Consider the following 16,702-nt stretch of genomic DNA (forward strand, 5'->3'; position numbering starts at 1 on the left):
CCCAGAACCTTCTTTAGTGGCCTCCGGTCCCCCGGGAATCTCTTGGCCGGGCACCACTCCTGGACACAAGAGCAGAAGGTGAGCAAAAATCACACACACACTTCTCCACACTCACACACCCAACACCTTCTCACACTCTCTGCATGTTCGTCACATTGACTTTGGTCGCAAGACGATGAAAACTTCCGTCCTGGACCCTGTCTCACAGGGTGACATAGAACTGCGGAAATAGAGCCAAGACCAAAGATATCACCATGATTCTCTCACAGTCATTGTCTTTCATCTGGGACCGCTGAAAATTGCAGTGTGTATCGGTATCAGGCTTTACAGAATGAAAAAGATGTTTGTTCCACCATGGAGCTGTCATCCTCTGGGTTGTTTTTATCTTCATAGCAGAATAAAGTGTGGAGTGAAAATCAGCCTGAGTGGGACTAATGCTAATACTAAAAACAGAACTGAAGTTAACACTGATGGATCAGTTCTTTGAACTGTGTCAGATCATCGTCTAACAGACATCGCCTGTATTTTAGTGTTTACTTTAAAAAAAATCACGGAATTTTAACTTTTCATGTTAAAGGAATACTCCGAAGATTTTGGACTCAAGCCCTATCCCTATCATTTCTAAGTGAGATAAGTTCATCAATACCTTTTTTGTGTCTGTGTGTCCAGTGGCTGGCTCCCAGTTGTTAGCATCGTAGTTAGCTTAGCTCAACTGCTGGAGGTAAAGAGGAAACAGAGCCGGACTGACAAATGTGGACAAAATACTCCTTCCAGTGGTCCAGGGGACGGCGTATTAGCACAAGAAATAAATCCAAATGGTTATAAAACATTTTAAAAGATGTGTTTTCTTTTCAATCCGTTAAAATAATGTTTTGATACACACAGACCTGCGCATGCGGAGTGCTCTGCGGAAGGATATACCAGAGCACAGCAGCAGCCACAGACTCAGCCGCTGTGCTCCGGTATATCCTTCCGCAGTGCGCTATGCTTGTGCAGATCTGCGTGTATCAAAACATTATTTTAACGGATTGAAAAGAAAACACGTCTTTTAAAATGTTTTATAACCATTCGGATTTACTTCACGTTCTAATGCGCCGTCCCCTGGACCACTGGAAAGAGTATTTTGTCCACTTTCGTCAGTCCGGCTCTGTCTCCTCTTCACCTCCAGCAGTTGAGCTAAGCTAACTACGATGCTAACAACTGGGAGCCAGCCACTGGAGCACAGACACAAAAGAGTATTTATGAGCTTATCTACCTTTGTAAATGATCAGGATAGGGCGTGGGTCCAAAATCTTTGGAGTATTCCTTTAAGTTTTCATAGCGTACTGTTCTGTAAAGCCTTGTCATTCAGTGTATTTTTCAAAAATATTTACAATTCAGTGCAAGTAAGGGTTGCTTCAAAATTTAGATTTATTTCAACATGTGTGCACATCTCCAACATTTTTCTATATCTATATCAATCTGTATTCTTTTCAAATAACTGTTCACAGATATCCAACTCTTAAAAATGAAATAAAATAATGAAAAAAGTAAATACTACATTTAAAAACAAAAAATAAAATCAAAAGTTTTCCACTTTCTAATAACACTATCATCTCTTTTTCCTCCGCAAAAGAAAGAAAACAGTTCTATCACAACTTAGATTTCACATATGAGAACATGGGTTAAAGCTCGTGTCCGGAGTTTCCGTTCGTTTCCAACGTATGTATCATTTTTTAACAGAGCTTAAATGTGTCAGTCTGGTTCGATACTACAATATAATATTAGCATCAAGCAATATAAAAATTTATTCATGAGCCCCGCCTTCGTCTCATAGACCCCCATGTTATCCGAAAAAGCGCCGGTCAGCGTCAGCCAATAGATTTCGAGCTTCTGCATTCTCGTGTTGTCAATCAAAGTGTGGAGCAGCCAGAGAGCACGGCCGCTCGCCCAGCAGAGGAGAGTTAGCTCTGCAGCAGCCACCGCGCTTACCTTGGATATATCCACTGTCTGCTGAACATCCACCGTAAACAGCTCAACATGGAGGATGCTGTAGGACTCAGAGGCTCTCATTTTCACCCAACGGATAATAGCGAGCACAATTAAAGGGGCGTGGCTTGGTCGCTCATGAAAGCAGAGGGAGGGCGGAGAAAACCTCTCTCTTTCAAAACTCCGGACACGAGCTTTAAAGGGCAAATCTCCAACACTATTCTTCACAACATCAGAATGTCCTTTACTGCTAAATCAAATTAGTGTTCACAGATATCTAATCCTTATGAATAAAGAATAAAATAATTATTCCACTGTTCTCAGCAAGCTTGGTTTTCACAGTATAACAACTTTGTAATGATGCCATTGTCATTTTTTTCATCTGCATAACAGCAGTTTCAAAGAAACACGGCCAAGCCTCAAACATTAAGAGACGTCTGAGCAGTGCACTGGTCTCTGCGACTTTATTTATGACAGTGTCATTGTCCAAACACAAAAGAATTTCTTTTTCAGTGCACGTGAGCATGAATGCCTCAAGTTTCTTCTGGGTCAAAGGGCTCCTGAGTCTGTTTTTTATGAATTTCACGCTTGAGAAACTTTTCTCTTGTGTGATGGACAATGTTAAAAGCAACGTGTAGGCCAGTCCAATCACATGGCAGGCATCAGTTAGCAGAATGTACTGGGAGAGGATGAGATGAACACAAATGACACAGTTTTTACTGGAGGAACAAATTTTGCTCTCCAGGTCAGCATCCTGCTGTTCCATGGAAGGATCTTCCTCACTTCCTTGTGGCATTCCCTGACAGTGTAACCCTCCAGAGGGGACATCTTTAGGCTAAATTTCACCCCTTAGCCCTTCCCCTTGGCCCTTCCCCTCGTTTTGCGCGTTCACGTGTAGGGGTAGCAGTGTCCCGATTGTCATTGGGACGTAGGGGTAGGGCCAAGAAGGAGGACCAGTCACCCCTCCAAAAGGAGATTCCCCCGAGGCTCACTCCAAACAGAGGGGTATGATCCAGTGGCGGCTGGTGGCGAGGGCGAGGCCGAGTTGACACAGGCTAAAATTCGGGGGGTTAACAATGAATTACATAGCTAATAATTCATTAGCTAGCTTACCCGTTTCATCGTCCTCGTTTGTGTTTCAAACTGCGAGCTTGTTTTAATGAAAAAGTTGCCAATTTTGGCACATTTGGCTGCGTCGGTTTCCAGAGCTTTCCTCTTTTTAATTCTTGCCTTCTCCGCCACCTTTGCTCTTTCTATTTTCCATCCTTCAGTCACCACTGACCGAGTCCGCAGACGGGTTATGTCAGGGTGTGTCTGCCAGCGGCAATAATATGTGTCGGCGCGGCAGCGCCGGAGACAGCACTTTCAGGACCCCACTGTGAGGACCGCACCGTGAGGCCCGCTCTTTAGCGCTCCTATCGAGCCATAATTGAATAACCGGAGACCGCTACATAAGAACTGTAGCGCCCTCTATTGCAATAATATGTGTCTGCAGCGCCGGAGGCAGAGACGGCCCAGGGACAGCGGTAGCAACACACGTGATCAACCCAGTGCTGTGACGGCCCTCTCAGCCCAAACATCAGACCGGCCCACCGGGAATTGTCCCGGTCCTCCCGATTAGCCAGTCCGGGCCTGGTGTGAAGGCAGTTAATGTGAATTCATGCCATATCAGTAATCTGAAAACAGAAGGTTGTGGGGAAAAACTGTTTATTGATCAACGCCAACATCAGACGGAAGATGAAGGCCAAGGGTGTGATTGAAATTAGTGTTTATTCATCTTCTGCTAAAAGCCGACTGTAAGGCGATGAACTCAGTGCAGTGTCAAGGTTGTTATAGACAACATCTGCATGAACATCGCTCACAATAAAGATTTTATCTGAATTCAGACATAAACTGGAGAGAAAGTCTGAGAATTCAGATCAGTGTGGAGCTGGAAGATGATACATTACCACAAAAAGGAGTGTCTTCTGTTTTCCAGCAGGAGTTCATGAGTTTCAGAGACTTTCAAAGGATTTCTGCTTAGTTTTAGTTCTGAGACTTATGAGAAGACGAGAGTCGCCTTGGATGCTCCTCCTCCTCGGCCAGTTTCTACAGGATTATGATCAGATATGTGAACATTGGATCATGGCTCATTCTGTAAGTCAATGGTTGGTGGTTTGATTCCCCATCTCATCCTGTCCATGCACCAAAGTGTCCTTTAGCAAAATGCAAAACCACAAACTGAACTGAACCTCTTCCACAGAAACCATCATCAAGAGACTGATCAAACAGCTTAAGTCTAAAAGGAAAGTTCAGTTTCATTCCAGCCGTTCACCTTTCATCATTCTAACATTAAAATAAATGAGAGAAAATAATGATTGTATTTCATTTGTTTATTAGCATCATTTCAACAGAACTCCTTTAAAATCACACACTGCATTACTGTTGATTCTGTTCGGAAAATGAAGCACAACGAAGCTGTGAATTTTAAGATATGAGAGCATGCGTGTCTGTGTGTGTGTGTGTGTGTGTGTGTCTGTGTGTGTGTGTGTGTGTGTCTGTGTGTGTGTGTGTGTGTGTGTGTGTGTGTGTGTGTGTGTACTCGTATTTCTATCCTTGTGGGAGCCAAATGTCCCCACAAGGATAGGAAAACCTGGCACGATGTGCCTTGTGGGGACATTTTTCCGGTCCTAATGAGGAGAAACAGTGTTTTCTTGACCATGTTGTTGTTACTGAAAAAAGTAAAAGTGCAAAAACATTTCTTTAGGGTTAGGCTTTGTTGTGGTGTGGGTTAGGGTTAGGGTAAGGGTCAGGGTTAGGAGTTAGACATGAATGGGAGTCAATGGAAGGTCCCCACAAGGATAGAAATACGAACCTGTGTGTGTGTGTTTGTGTGTGTGCGTGTGTGTGTTCGTGTGTGTGTGTTCGTGTGTGTGTGTGTGTGTGTGTGTGTGTGTGTGTGTGTGTGTGTGTGTGTGTGTGTGTGTGTGGATGTATTCTTTGCAGGTTCAGAAATTGTCAAGGAAATCGTCTCCAAGATCAATGATCATTCTCAGGACGTTCAGGATCAGCGTGTCAGCGTCAGGATTGGTGGAATTTTCCTCACTGTAGTTCTTCACAGGATAGATGAAGTTCATGGGAATCCCCACTTTTGAGCTGAACTCTGCCATCTAGATTTGAAGGAAAGAAGCTTCTAGAATCAGCGTTCACAGCGTCTCAGTGCAGACTAAACAGAAGGCTGGCAGCTCACCTTTTTCTTCACATGCTTGCTTCTGTAGACATTCCTCAGACTTTTCTGAGTTTCAGGACAGGCTTCATCCACTTTGGTGACAATGAGAAGTTGAGGAATATCTGCAGATACACAGATAGACTGGTTATGAGTTTGCTCTCACTTCATGTTCACATTTTCTTTACAGTTTATTCAAATAAATGAAATTTAAATAATCAGCCAAGCTAACCACCCTTGTTTGTTCAGTTCTTACCCAGTTCTAAGGCAAACTCTCTGATGTCCCTCATCTTGTGTAGAACGGAGTCTGTAATCTCCGAGGCGTTGGCAGAACAGACACAAACCAGGATATGAATTTTGTCATCTGGAGACGGTGACTGGTTGTAGCCGGGATCATCACTGGTCAGTGGGCTTACTGGGTTGAACTGCAAAATAGGAAAACCGAAAAGCCATAATTAAAATGGATTATTTGGCATGTCAATGTTTGCTGGTAAAGCAGTTTTGATTCCTCAGTTCATGGACTCCAACTCTGGACTCATGGACTCTGAGAGTGTTCTGTGTTATCTTGGCAGAGACAGACAGGAGCTGAGGGTGGTGCAAGAAACCCTCAAAAGGGAAGTAAGGAGAGGAACTGAACAGCTACAAGAAGAAGCTCAAGGAGAAATTTTCACAGTGATTGTCCTTATGTTTCTTTGAGCATTTAAATAAAAATCCCATTTATTTAAAGTCGTACATCTTATAATTTTATTCATACAAATGGAAAGAACATTTCACACTAAACAGATTTCATGTTGTGTTGGTCACAATTAAAACAAACATTTATGGCTTTTTGAGAGGAAAAAGAAGATAAAATAATAAAATTGCATTTTAAATCGCAATATTTGGGGGGAAAAAAATCGCAATTGGATTATTTTCCCAAATCCTTCAACCCTAACAGGAACAACAGGGGGGGTTCCACAAAGTCAACATTCTGTCCAGACTGAGGGTGAAGATGTAGAGAAGCACCTGGCCGAACTGGCCTACTGGTCTAATCATTCCTCCAGCAGTCTGGAGCAGATGCCTTCAGGACCTGTAGCCTTTCTCACCTCGGTGCAATGCCAATCATGACTTCAGAACTAAACGTTATATACATAGCTACAAAAGAGTGCAAATGTAGGAAAATGAAGTATAGTTCATTTCATAGAAACATACCAACATTCAGCTGCCTGCAAGTTACTATAAAATGTGCAGTTTACTGAGTTAATGATGTATTTTCAAGCTGACATATTTCTTAGGAAAAAGCTAGAGTGTAGCAGATACCTTGTATTCGTCCTTCACGTGTCCCATCATGGCCAGTTTGATGTCGTCCACGTGGACACCATGCCCAGTTCCATCCTCGATACCCATAATGTCATTGAAGACAAAGTTGCAATGGTCACCTGTGCCATCTTTCTTGATCCGATGAGTCTTATACTGGAAGAAATGCAAAGTTCAAACATGCTTGAGGATTTTTTGTGTGTAATTTGAGTTAAAATCTTCTTAAAATGTAACAGCAAACTGTGTTATATTCCTATATATCGTATTTATGATGGCAGTTAGATCGTCCCCGATTGACTACCACAGTTTAAACCGGGAAGTCAAGGTTCAAATCCCAGTGCAGACAAACACTATCCAGTATCCGTAGGCAAGACTCCCAATGCTGGGGTGTCACCTGGCAGCTGTGACTCGGTAGGTAGAGTAGTCGTCTCACAATCAGGAGGCTGTTGGTTTGATTCTCCATCTCCCCATGTCCAAATGCTGAAATGTCCTCGAGCAAGACACTGAATCCCGTATCTGCCTCCAATGTGGATTGAGTGCCTTGCATGACAGATGCCACCGTCGGTGTGTGAATGTGAATTTGCAGTGCGATGTCAACATGACACATGAGCCAGACTGACCGTATGGTAGCACCATGACCCTCCCTACTCCGCCTGACTGGCTAGAATCCACTGCATTCACTGATTTGACTGGTTAATTTCTGTGTTGTGTGTGCACCAGGCACGTCACTAGGTTTTGAGGACAGTTTAGCCCCCAGGAAATGCACAAGATATGAGCGAACGTAGCGCACAAACACAAAACTTTACAACTATCAAAGACAGATAAATGATTCATTATTATTTCAATTTGTTTTTTAAATACAGTACAACAACAAACATGGGCTTGCACACTAAGAGCAGAATCAAATATTAAACTGGGGTCCCAAGACCCCTGTGGCATAGGCATCAGTTTGGGGGGGGGGATTTTTTTCTCCACCACACACAAATCCTTCACAGGTAGCCATTGTAACCCCGGTTATTTTCAGTAGTATAGAACATTCCGACGCTCCTGAATGCACCATCCGTCAGCAGCATAGACGCAAACAGAACTGCAGTCAAGCCAGCCGGCACTCTGACAAACACAGTCAAGTGAGCCGACACGTCGTTTAGCAGTGCGCATATATTCTACGCATTATGGTAAAAGCGAAACCGAGAGGATTGCGAAGCAAACGTTTATCACAACTCACTTAAAGGTTGTATAGAAGACCTTTATTACTAACAAAAATGAATTAAAGCAAAAAAAAATGGCGTTATTAAGCTGTCGCAGCCTTGAATTTATCGTGATCAAACAAAGCAAAATGAACAATCAACTCTGGACATTGTAAAACCAACATTACTTTAGCCAATCAATAACGAGGTGGCCTCGTTATCTATTGGTTTTCTAACGTGTCAAGCAACCTCTCTACATTTTTAGCGTAGCTGCCATGCTCCTACGCCCTTTTCATACCCCCCTCCCCCACGCACTCCACCCCGCTCCATCCATGCCAAGCTCTGCTGCCGCGATCAACAGTTTCAGTTTCAGTTCAGTTTACCTTTTCACCTGTAGACTTGAGACAATTGTCACAAACAATGTATGTTTTAATCTTAAAACAAGACTTGTATGAAAAAGTCCGGAGAGTGAGGGGGGTGGGGGGGTGTTTACGCCTGCAGGCTGCAGCCACACACAGATCAGCTGTGAGCTCTGAGCGTCTGCTCCAGTCCTGCAGCTCCACACAAACCTCCCCGTCCTCCTTTGATCCACCCGAGACCAGGGACGACTCAGGGACAGGATTTGGCACAAGTGCAGGATTTTACTCATATTCGCTGTTTTGTGTTGTTCAAAAGGACACGTTGGTAGCTATGTGTTAGCGCTATGATACTAAGTTGCTACATGCTACATGCTACTCAGCTCACACACGCACGAACTTTCTGTGTAAGGAGAAGGCGTTCCTCCGCAGACAGCAGGGGAGGAGGGAGTGTGGGTCACCCATGTGCAGCATTTCAAAAAGGACTAACTGTCACTGGATTTCTCTCTCCATGGAAAATCCTCTATACAACCTTTAATTCATAATCAATAGAAGACACGTGAATACTGTTGATAAAAAACAAAACTGAACAACAAAGTACATTAAGGAAAGCTTGTGCTAATGCTGATTTTCAGTCAATAGGTCAAATGAACAGGGAGATAATGAGCTCAGACACTGCATTTCTCTTAAAAATATTAAGATCATTTTTTAAAAATATTTAAAGCTAAAACAATGAGGTGTGTCTGAAAGAGACACTACAGCAATGTGATTCAAAAGTGATTTAAGATGAATAGGCCAAATAACCTGGGAGCTACTGAGAAAAAAACCCTCTTTTTTCCATAAAAATATCAATAAAATTTAATAATAATTAATAATAAAATAATAATAATAATAATAATAATAATAATAATAATAATAATAATCAAAAATATTAATAAAATGTATTAATATTTTTATGAAAAAAAAGAGTTTTTCCTGTGGTCCACAACTTCTGTGAAGTCTCATCCCTTGAGTGAAAACCTGAAATACCGCACCACGAGCCAAAGCGCAAGGAGCTCCCTGGCAAACGCGCTGTTCTTGTGCTCTCTGGGCATCAGCTGTTGGCTGAAGAAAGAGTGCACGGCCTCAACTGCAGGGTCTGATGCATCTGTGGTGATGGCGATGGGCACTGTGGCTGACAGGTGCGCCAAAAGCATTGCCTGAGCTAGCGCTGTCCTGACTGCTTTGAAAGGTGAGTCACTCTTCTCAGTCCAGCTGATGGCCTGGCTCAGGGATTTCCCTTTAAGCGCCTCAGACAATGGACGTATGATGTGGGCTGCTTGCGGGACGAAGCAGTGATAAAATATTACCATGCCGAGGAAACTCCCTGAGAGAGCACGCAGGATGAGGGCATGGAAAAGCCTCTACTGCCTCCACCTTCGACGTAAGGGGAGTCACTCCCTCCCCGGTGACGTGGCGCCCAAGGAAATCAATGCCGCTGGCCAAATACACTCGTTGTTGGGTTAACAATTAACCCGTGTTCACTGAGCCTTGTGAAGAGGGTGCGTAGGTGGGTGAGATGCTCCTCCTTGGAGGCGCTTGCTGCGAGAATGTCGTCCAAGTAGACAAAAATGAACGGCATGTCCCGGACGACTGAGTGCATCAAACGCTGAAATGACTGGGCTGCGTTTTTTAACCCGAATGGCATGCGCAGGTACTCAAACAGCCCAAAGGGGGCAATAAGGGGGATATCTGCTTCAGCCCCCCGAAAAAACATTCTCTAAATATGCAGAGAAGGTTGGACCTGCGGTTACTTCAGACAGCGTGTGAGTGAAGCAGTTTGTACGTACTTTTTTGGTGAGACTTTGACCCTCAACAGACTGAACCGTGCCGGTCCCGGCTCCGGCAGTAATCCTTCCCCGTAAGGTGGTGCTGACAGAGTTGATGAAGCTGGACTTTCCTGCTCCGACCGGTCCGTACAGCATCACTCTGAGATGTGAGACGCTCTCATGCTTTGGTTGGTAATCCCTGGCATACTGGAGATCTCCGGCATTGTCTCTGATGGAAAGGTGGAGACAAATAGAGTTGAGAAAGTGGTTCATCACCAGGATGTCTGTGAGCAGGTTCTTCACAGCTTTTAGGGAATTGTTTTATCCTTCTTAAAAGTAAAGCTAAGCTGCAAGCAGTGAAGATAAAGTCTGTTTTTCAGGTGGATCAATAACAAACTCATTTCATAAAAAAACATTGAGCACATTATGGAGACGACACACAAGGACATTAAGAAGGACATAAGATTTATCGACTTTTAATGCTTCATGTGGTCAAAATAAGAGAGCTCCCAACACTCAACTCGTTCGGCAAACAGCGAAAGTTATGGCTTTTGGACAGTCAGAAATCCCCACATGACCTGACATGAACAGACAAGATAAGAATCAACACCAGGTTTTATCATGTTTTTGTTGTTGTTGTTTTTTTCTATTGCTGTGGTACTAATGGCCTTGAGGACAAAGGAGTCTCTGTTTAAATATTGCATAGTGGGGAATATTTTGTGAAAACGTAAATATTAAGATGGGAAGAAGGGAGGGGGGTTGGTTTAGACGGTGGGTGAGGGTGGAATGACAGTCGGTAGGAGGGTGTGAGAAGGGTGAGGGAGAAAGACGGTGGGCTTGGGGGCGAGGGAAGGGAGAGGGTGGAGAAAAATATAATCTCAGCTGTTAAAGACCCAGAAGGAAACATCAGCCATGACCCAGACAAGATCAATAACATTTTTAGAGATTTCTGCCAAAGATTATATCAATCACAAATAGACACAACATATGAGGAAATTAATACTTTTTTTCATGATATCAATCTCCCAAAGCTGAAAGATGAAAACAGAACAGTGTTGGATTCTCCTCTTTCAGTGGATGAACTCCATACATCTCTGCAGCACATGCCCAACAATAAAGCTCCAGGTCCAGATGGCTATCCAGCAGAATTCTATAAAGAATTCTGGACCATGTTGGCCCCCGCTTTTCATAAAATGGTAATGAAACAAAAAGCAAACAAACAGTACCCTCAAATATGAATTTAGCCAAAATAACCTCAATACTTAAACCAGGGAAAGACCACACACTTCCATCTAGTTACCGTCCAATTTCATTCATCAATGCAGATCTCAAAATAATCAGCAAAGCCCTGTCCAGGAGAATAGAAAAGATAACCCCTCTCATAATATATCCCTACCAAACAGGGTTTATCAAAGGTAGACATTCATCCACTAACATGCGCAGATTAGTTAATATAATAGATTACAATACATAATCTAGAATCCATAATTATTTCTGTAGATGCCGAAAAGGCCTTTGATCGAGTCAACTGAAGATTTTTGCTTGTAATATTAACCATATTTGGGTTTGGGACGTCTTTCATAGACTGGATCAAAATTCTATATAACAACCCAGCTGCATGTGTGAAGACTAACGAGGAGAGTTCTCCAAGCTTCTGTCTGCAGCGAGGAACCAGACAGGGCTGTCCACTCTCTCCCTCACTGTTTCCCATCTTTATTGAACCTCTGGCAGCTGCTATAAGACAAAATAAAGACATCAGAGGGATTCTGGCCAACAACAATATAGAACATAAAATAAGTCTTTATGCGGATGACGTGTTACTTTTCCTGCAGAACTCTCCATTTTCTATCTCCCAGACGATCACACTTATTGACAAATTCTCACTAATGTCTGATTATTCTATCAACTGGTCTAAAACTACAGCCATGCCTATAAACTGTGAGGTGCAAAATATACCCAATGCTCCAATCCAGTCTGGAAACATTAGATAGTTGGGTATAAATATTTCTCCCAGGTTATCAGAATTATCAAAACTTAATTATGCTCCGTTATTGAAGTCAATAGAGGATGACCTCTTACGGTGGAGACGCTTACCTGTATCTCTTATGGGGAGGGTTGCCACCATTAAAATGATGATGTCACCTAAGATTAACTATCTATTCCTAATGATACCAGCCAAACCATCCTCTGGTTGGTTCAAATCACTGGACTCATATATATCTAAATTTCTCTGGAAAAATAAACCTTCACGTATCAGTTTAAAAACTTTACAACAGACCAAAGACAGAGGTGGACTAGACTTGCCCAACTTTAATAATTACTTCCTAGCCAGCAAGCTGCAATATGTCTCCAAATGGCTTAAACCTAACAATTTAGATGAGCCATGGCTGGATGTAGAGCAAGCATTGTGTGAGGATCTAGTCATCTCTGACCTGCCATTCATCAGTCCCACCATCAAATCCCAGCGGTGTTTTAAAAGTATTAACATCAGCTCCTCTTTAATGGCTTGGTGGGACTTTCTAAAGCTAACCAAACCTTATCTGATCCCGTGTAAACTCACACCCATCTGGAACAACCCTGACATTCTGCGAAACAAAAAGATTATTAACTTCGTTCAGTGGAGAAACAAAGGAATCAGCCAGCTTGAACATATCATTGAAAACGGCAACTTTCTATCATTCAATTCTCTCACCTCACAATATGGAATCAGCAGCACAGCGTGTTTAGAATATCATCAACTTAAATCTATCATAGGTAAAAAATATACCTTCAACCAACTGCACTGGCAGCTACCTCCCAGGGGCGAAGAATTCTTAAACATTAATTATCCTAAGTTGCTGTCGAAGATGTATAGAATATTATCAAAGGTAGAAGACAAAATCTTTCTTCCGACTTTAAAATGGGAGGCTGACTTATCCAATAATTTTGATCAAAATGCGTGGTCACGGATATGTTTAAATACCTTTAAAATAACAAAGAACTCAAATATACAACTAATCCAATTTAAAATTCTGCACAGAATTCATTACACAGGACGAAGGATGTTCCAGATGGGTCTATCACAATCTGATATCTGCCCATATTGCAATGATAACATGACTGACAGCTCCCTCCATGCCTTGTGGTTCTGCACACCAGTGCAGAGGTTCTGGCTTCAGGTGTGTGAAGACCTGTCAACATGGTTCACATGCAATATTCCTGCACCTCCCACACTGTGCCTTTTAGGTGATTTGGGTGAAAGTAACATGTCAATAAGTTCCGTTTACATGATTCTCACTATATTGTGCATCGCAAACAAAACCATCCTTGTAAATTGGAAATCCAGAAATAATCTGAACAGTAGGCAGTTTAAGAATCTCTTATTAGATCACATTAGCTTGGAGACGATGTCTGTCTGTTCAGAGGATCAATCAGCTGGATCTGGTTCCCTCTGGTCCCCTGTGATCAGCTCCATCAGGGGAAGATGGGAACCTCGCCTCTTTGAGGGTCGGTTGTTGGTGGGGGGGGCCTGATGGCTGCGGGTGGTTGGCGCAGTCTTGGGGTCGGGATCTGGGCTGCTTCGCTGGGGGCTGTCTTCGTGGTTGGTTTGGATGGGGGTGGGGGGGCCGTCGGTTGTTGGGGCTGTCTGGTGGCAGTGGGGTGGGGGCTCCGGGGGGCCTGGGTGACTGGGTGCCGGCTCACGCCCGGGTGTCCAGGGTGTTCTGGGGTGAGTGTGGCTGGGGGCCCTGGTGCCTGGGGGCTGTCCCCTACCTTGAGGGTGGGGGGTCGGCCTGCCTGGGGGGGCCGGTTGGCTCGAGCGTGCTGCCGCTGGCCTGGGCCGGTGCATGCCTGGTGTCTGGTTGCTGCCCCGGAATCCAGGGTATAGGGTGGGGGGGTGAGGAGTGGGGGGATGGGGCACGGTGGGGGCTGAGGAGGTGCGAGGGGGTGGTAGGTGGTATGACTGAGGTTTGTATGGATGTATGTGTGGGTATGCGTTTGGGTGTATATGTGTGAATATGTATATATGTGTGTGTGTGCGAATGTGTGTGTGTGTGTGTGTGTGTGTGTGTGTGTGTGTGTGTGGATGTGTATGTGTTAATGTGTATGTGTGCGTGTGTGTGTGTGTGTTCTGTGTGTGTGTGTGTGTGTGTGTGTGTGTATGTGTTTATGTGGATATATGTGTGTGTGTGTGTGTGTGTGTGTGGGTGGGTGTATAGGTGTGGGTAAGTTAGGTATATGAGGAGAGAGTGAGGTGCCCTGTGGGGGGGGCCCCCAGTGGGCCTGGGGGCAGTGGGCCCTGGGTCTAGGTCCTTCCGCTGCCCCCTGTCTGTCCTCGCCTTCGCTCCTCCTGATGCATGATGGGTGTGTGCTTCTTGGGTCGGTGGCCTTCTGGCCATGGTCGCTGTCCGCCCTGGTAGACAGCTGCGGGTGGCTGGGGGTCTGGACGTGGGTGCTCGGTGTTCCCTTGCCTCCGGGGGGGTCTCCCACAGGACAAGACGGATGGACGACGCGGGAATGTGAGTGTGCTTGGAATAGGTTGGACTGGCTGTGTGTGTGTGTGTGTGTGTGTGTGTGTGTGTGTGTGTGTGTGTGCATGCGTGCATGCGGGTAAGAGTGTATGAGTGTGTCAGAATGCGAGTGTGTTAGGGCTGACTGGCTGTATGTGTGTGAGTGCTGGGGGGGCTGGGCGGGAGAGGGAGGTGGGGAGAGGGAGGAGGGGTGTGTGCTGGGTGGGGCCCAAGGGGGGGGCCGGGTTGGGTTGGGGGCTCGTGGGTGGAGGGGGGTGGGCTTTGGGAGGGAGGCGGGGTGATGCCCTGGATCTCGGGGTACGTGGCTGGAGCCCTGGGGGGAGGGTACTGGCCTGGGGCGGGTGGCCGCCCGTGTGGGCCGGCTCGTCTAGGTACGGTCATGGCCCTCTTGATGGGTGGGGGGGGTCAGCTCTTGGGCTCTTGGCTCTGCCCCCCCCCCCCCCCGGCTTCCTGGGGCCCGGGCCGCCGGGGCTCCAGGCCGAGGCCTTCCTCTGCCCTCTTCTGGACCAGAGCGTGGGCGTCTGCCTGGGGGAGGGGATGGGATCTGGGCTCTGGGATGACCGCCAGTTATCTGGGCCCTGAGGGCCTCTCTGGCCTGCTTCTGGCCGTCGAGGGGGTCAGAGGTCATATATGCATGAACACTATCACTATCACTATTACATTTGCATGATCACGCTGATCTTTGATCTTTAATCACTCTTCACACTCTACTTGTGAAGTTAAATTGTTTTCCTGTGGTGAGTTCGACTAATAGTGATCTGTTGCAGGGAAGGGGGAAAGAAATCACTGTAATAACCTTGACCTTAGTAATTTTGTAATTCTTTAAAATTATGTTGATTCTGTAAATCCTCACCATATTTATTGTTGTTGTTCTTGCTATTGTGTTATTTGTCTCTTAATTCCTCCTATTTATATTTTATATGTTTGCCTTTTTTACGTCTGTTCCTTCTTTTGTCGATGTTTGCACCTCCACCACAGCAAACTCCTTGTCTCGGCTACTGTACTGAGCAATAAACCTGTTTCTGATTCTTTCTTTCTCTTGTCTGTACATGTGTCTACAAACATTACAAATAACCCCACCAATGACCATTATTTCTCAAAACTGCACATATTTTTCTGTTTATTGGAAAACTTTCATGTACTCACCCCCAAGACAGCTCTCTCCATGGTTTGTCGAAAGCTGGCAAGAAAATTTTTTTAAAATCAAATGTTTTTATTGAAGCATATCGATTAATATCAAGCCAGTAACTCATGAAACATTAAGAGAATTCATGTTTTCACTTACTGGGAGGAGGTGGGGGTGGGGGTGGAGGTGGAGGTGGAGGTGGAGGTGAAGGCTCTGCAACAGAAAGCAATGCTCCCTTCAGTTTTTTCTTTGACATGTGCTAATCCATTATAACAACCCTGGAGGGGGTCAAGCCTGTTTTTCAGTCCCAGATGCCCCAAACCCCCCGTGGTTTAATCACAAGCCCCTGTTCGACCTGGAGGTGGTAAACTGAAGAAACTGAAGATTATCTCCCGGTTAAACACACTCCTGCTGCTTTACAGCCTCAAAGCATATTTGTCACATAATTTAATCAAGACATTACATGTCAGACAAATTGCTCATAAACTAACTCAAATTTACTTAGAGTCAGAAAATTGTATAAGTTAAAATCTGATTTTTTTTTCTCTTTTTGCTCCTGCTGAAATTTGAACAGTGAAACAATCTGATGATACTTACTGGGGTGGTGGTGTCCCATTGCTGCAAAAGAAAGTGAAGGACATCATCAATCGAGCCTGAAGTCCAAGTCTTTAAAACATCAGTCTTAAAATCTACAACTTTCTGTATTTCCGCAGAATTTGAAGATTGTCATTGAAGTGAGGCTCAGATCCATCAGTTCAGTCAATTTTTTTTAAAACAGATTAAAGTCTCACCTGTGATGCTGCTGCTGGATGAGGAGAAAGAGAGTGAGTCCACAGTGAGGAGAGACGACCCCTTTATAGAGCCTTCATCCACCTTTCACTTTCTCTTCTGATTCCGGGAAGCCACTCTGATTCATTATAAAGTCACTGCGAGCCATTAGCAATCAGTCTGAGAGACAGCAGCAGATGCACTGGCACCTCAACTGTTTCAAAAGCTTTTTATCTATTTACAAGATACCGTGCAGTGATGTTCATCAAGTAAAAACAAACTACTGAGTTTACAGATAAAGGTCAACCCTTAGCACAAAAGGTGGTGGTGGTGGTGGTGGTGGTGGTGGGTGGTGGGGGGGGGGGGGGGGGGGGGGGGGGGGGGGGGGGGGGGGGGGGGGGGGGGGGGGGGGGGGGGGGGGGGGGGGGGGGGGGGGGGGGGGGGGGGGGGGGGGGGGGGGGGGGGGGGGGGGGGGGGGGG

General features: G+C 45.0%; 1 protein-coding gene across 1 annotated transcript; it reads right to left on the reverse strand.

Annotated features, from left to right (window-relative positions):
* Positions 1-4,881: 4,881 nt before the first annotated feature.
* Positions 4,882-15,502, reverse strand: LOC115403604 (interferon-induced protein 44-like). The gene is made up of 6 exons (XM_030112566.1): positions 15,475-15,502; positions 9,842-10,049; positions 6,473-6,625; positions 5,430-5,598; positions 5,198-5,298; positions 4,882-5,117 (listed from the first exon to the last, which is right to left on the reverse strand). The coding sequence occupies exons 2-6, from the start codon at positions 9,974-9,976 to the stop codon at positions 4,956-4,958; spliced, it is 720 nt and encodes a 239-aa protein (XP_029968426.1). The 5' UTR covers positions 9,977-10,049; positions 15,475-15,502; the 3' UTR covers positions 4,882-4,955.
* Positions 15,503-16,702: the final 1,200 nt, after the last annotated feature.

This window comes from Salarias fasciatus, chromosome 16 (assembly GCF_902148845.1).
Source record: "Salarias fasciatus chromosome 16, fSalaFa1.1, whole genome shotgun sequence".
Lineage (NCBI taxonomy): Eukaryota > Metazoa > Chordata > Actinopteri > Blenniiformes > Blenniidae > Salarias > Salarias fasciatus.

Excerpts from the sequence above, each read along its gene's own strand:
- LOC115403604 (XM_030112566.1), bottom strand. The coding sequence starts at position 9,976 with ATGCTGTACGGACCGGTCGGAGCAGGAAAGTCCAGCTTCATCAACTCT. Across the intron at positions 6,626-9,841 it reads GTCAAAGTCTCACCAAAAAA|TATAAGACTCATCGGATCAA; the intron begins GTACGTACAAAC and ends CATTTCTTCCAG. Across the intron at positions 5,599-6,472 it reads ACGTGAAGGACGAATACAAG|TTCAACCCAGTAAGCCCACT; the intron begins GTATCTGCTACA and ends CCTATTTTGCAG.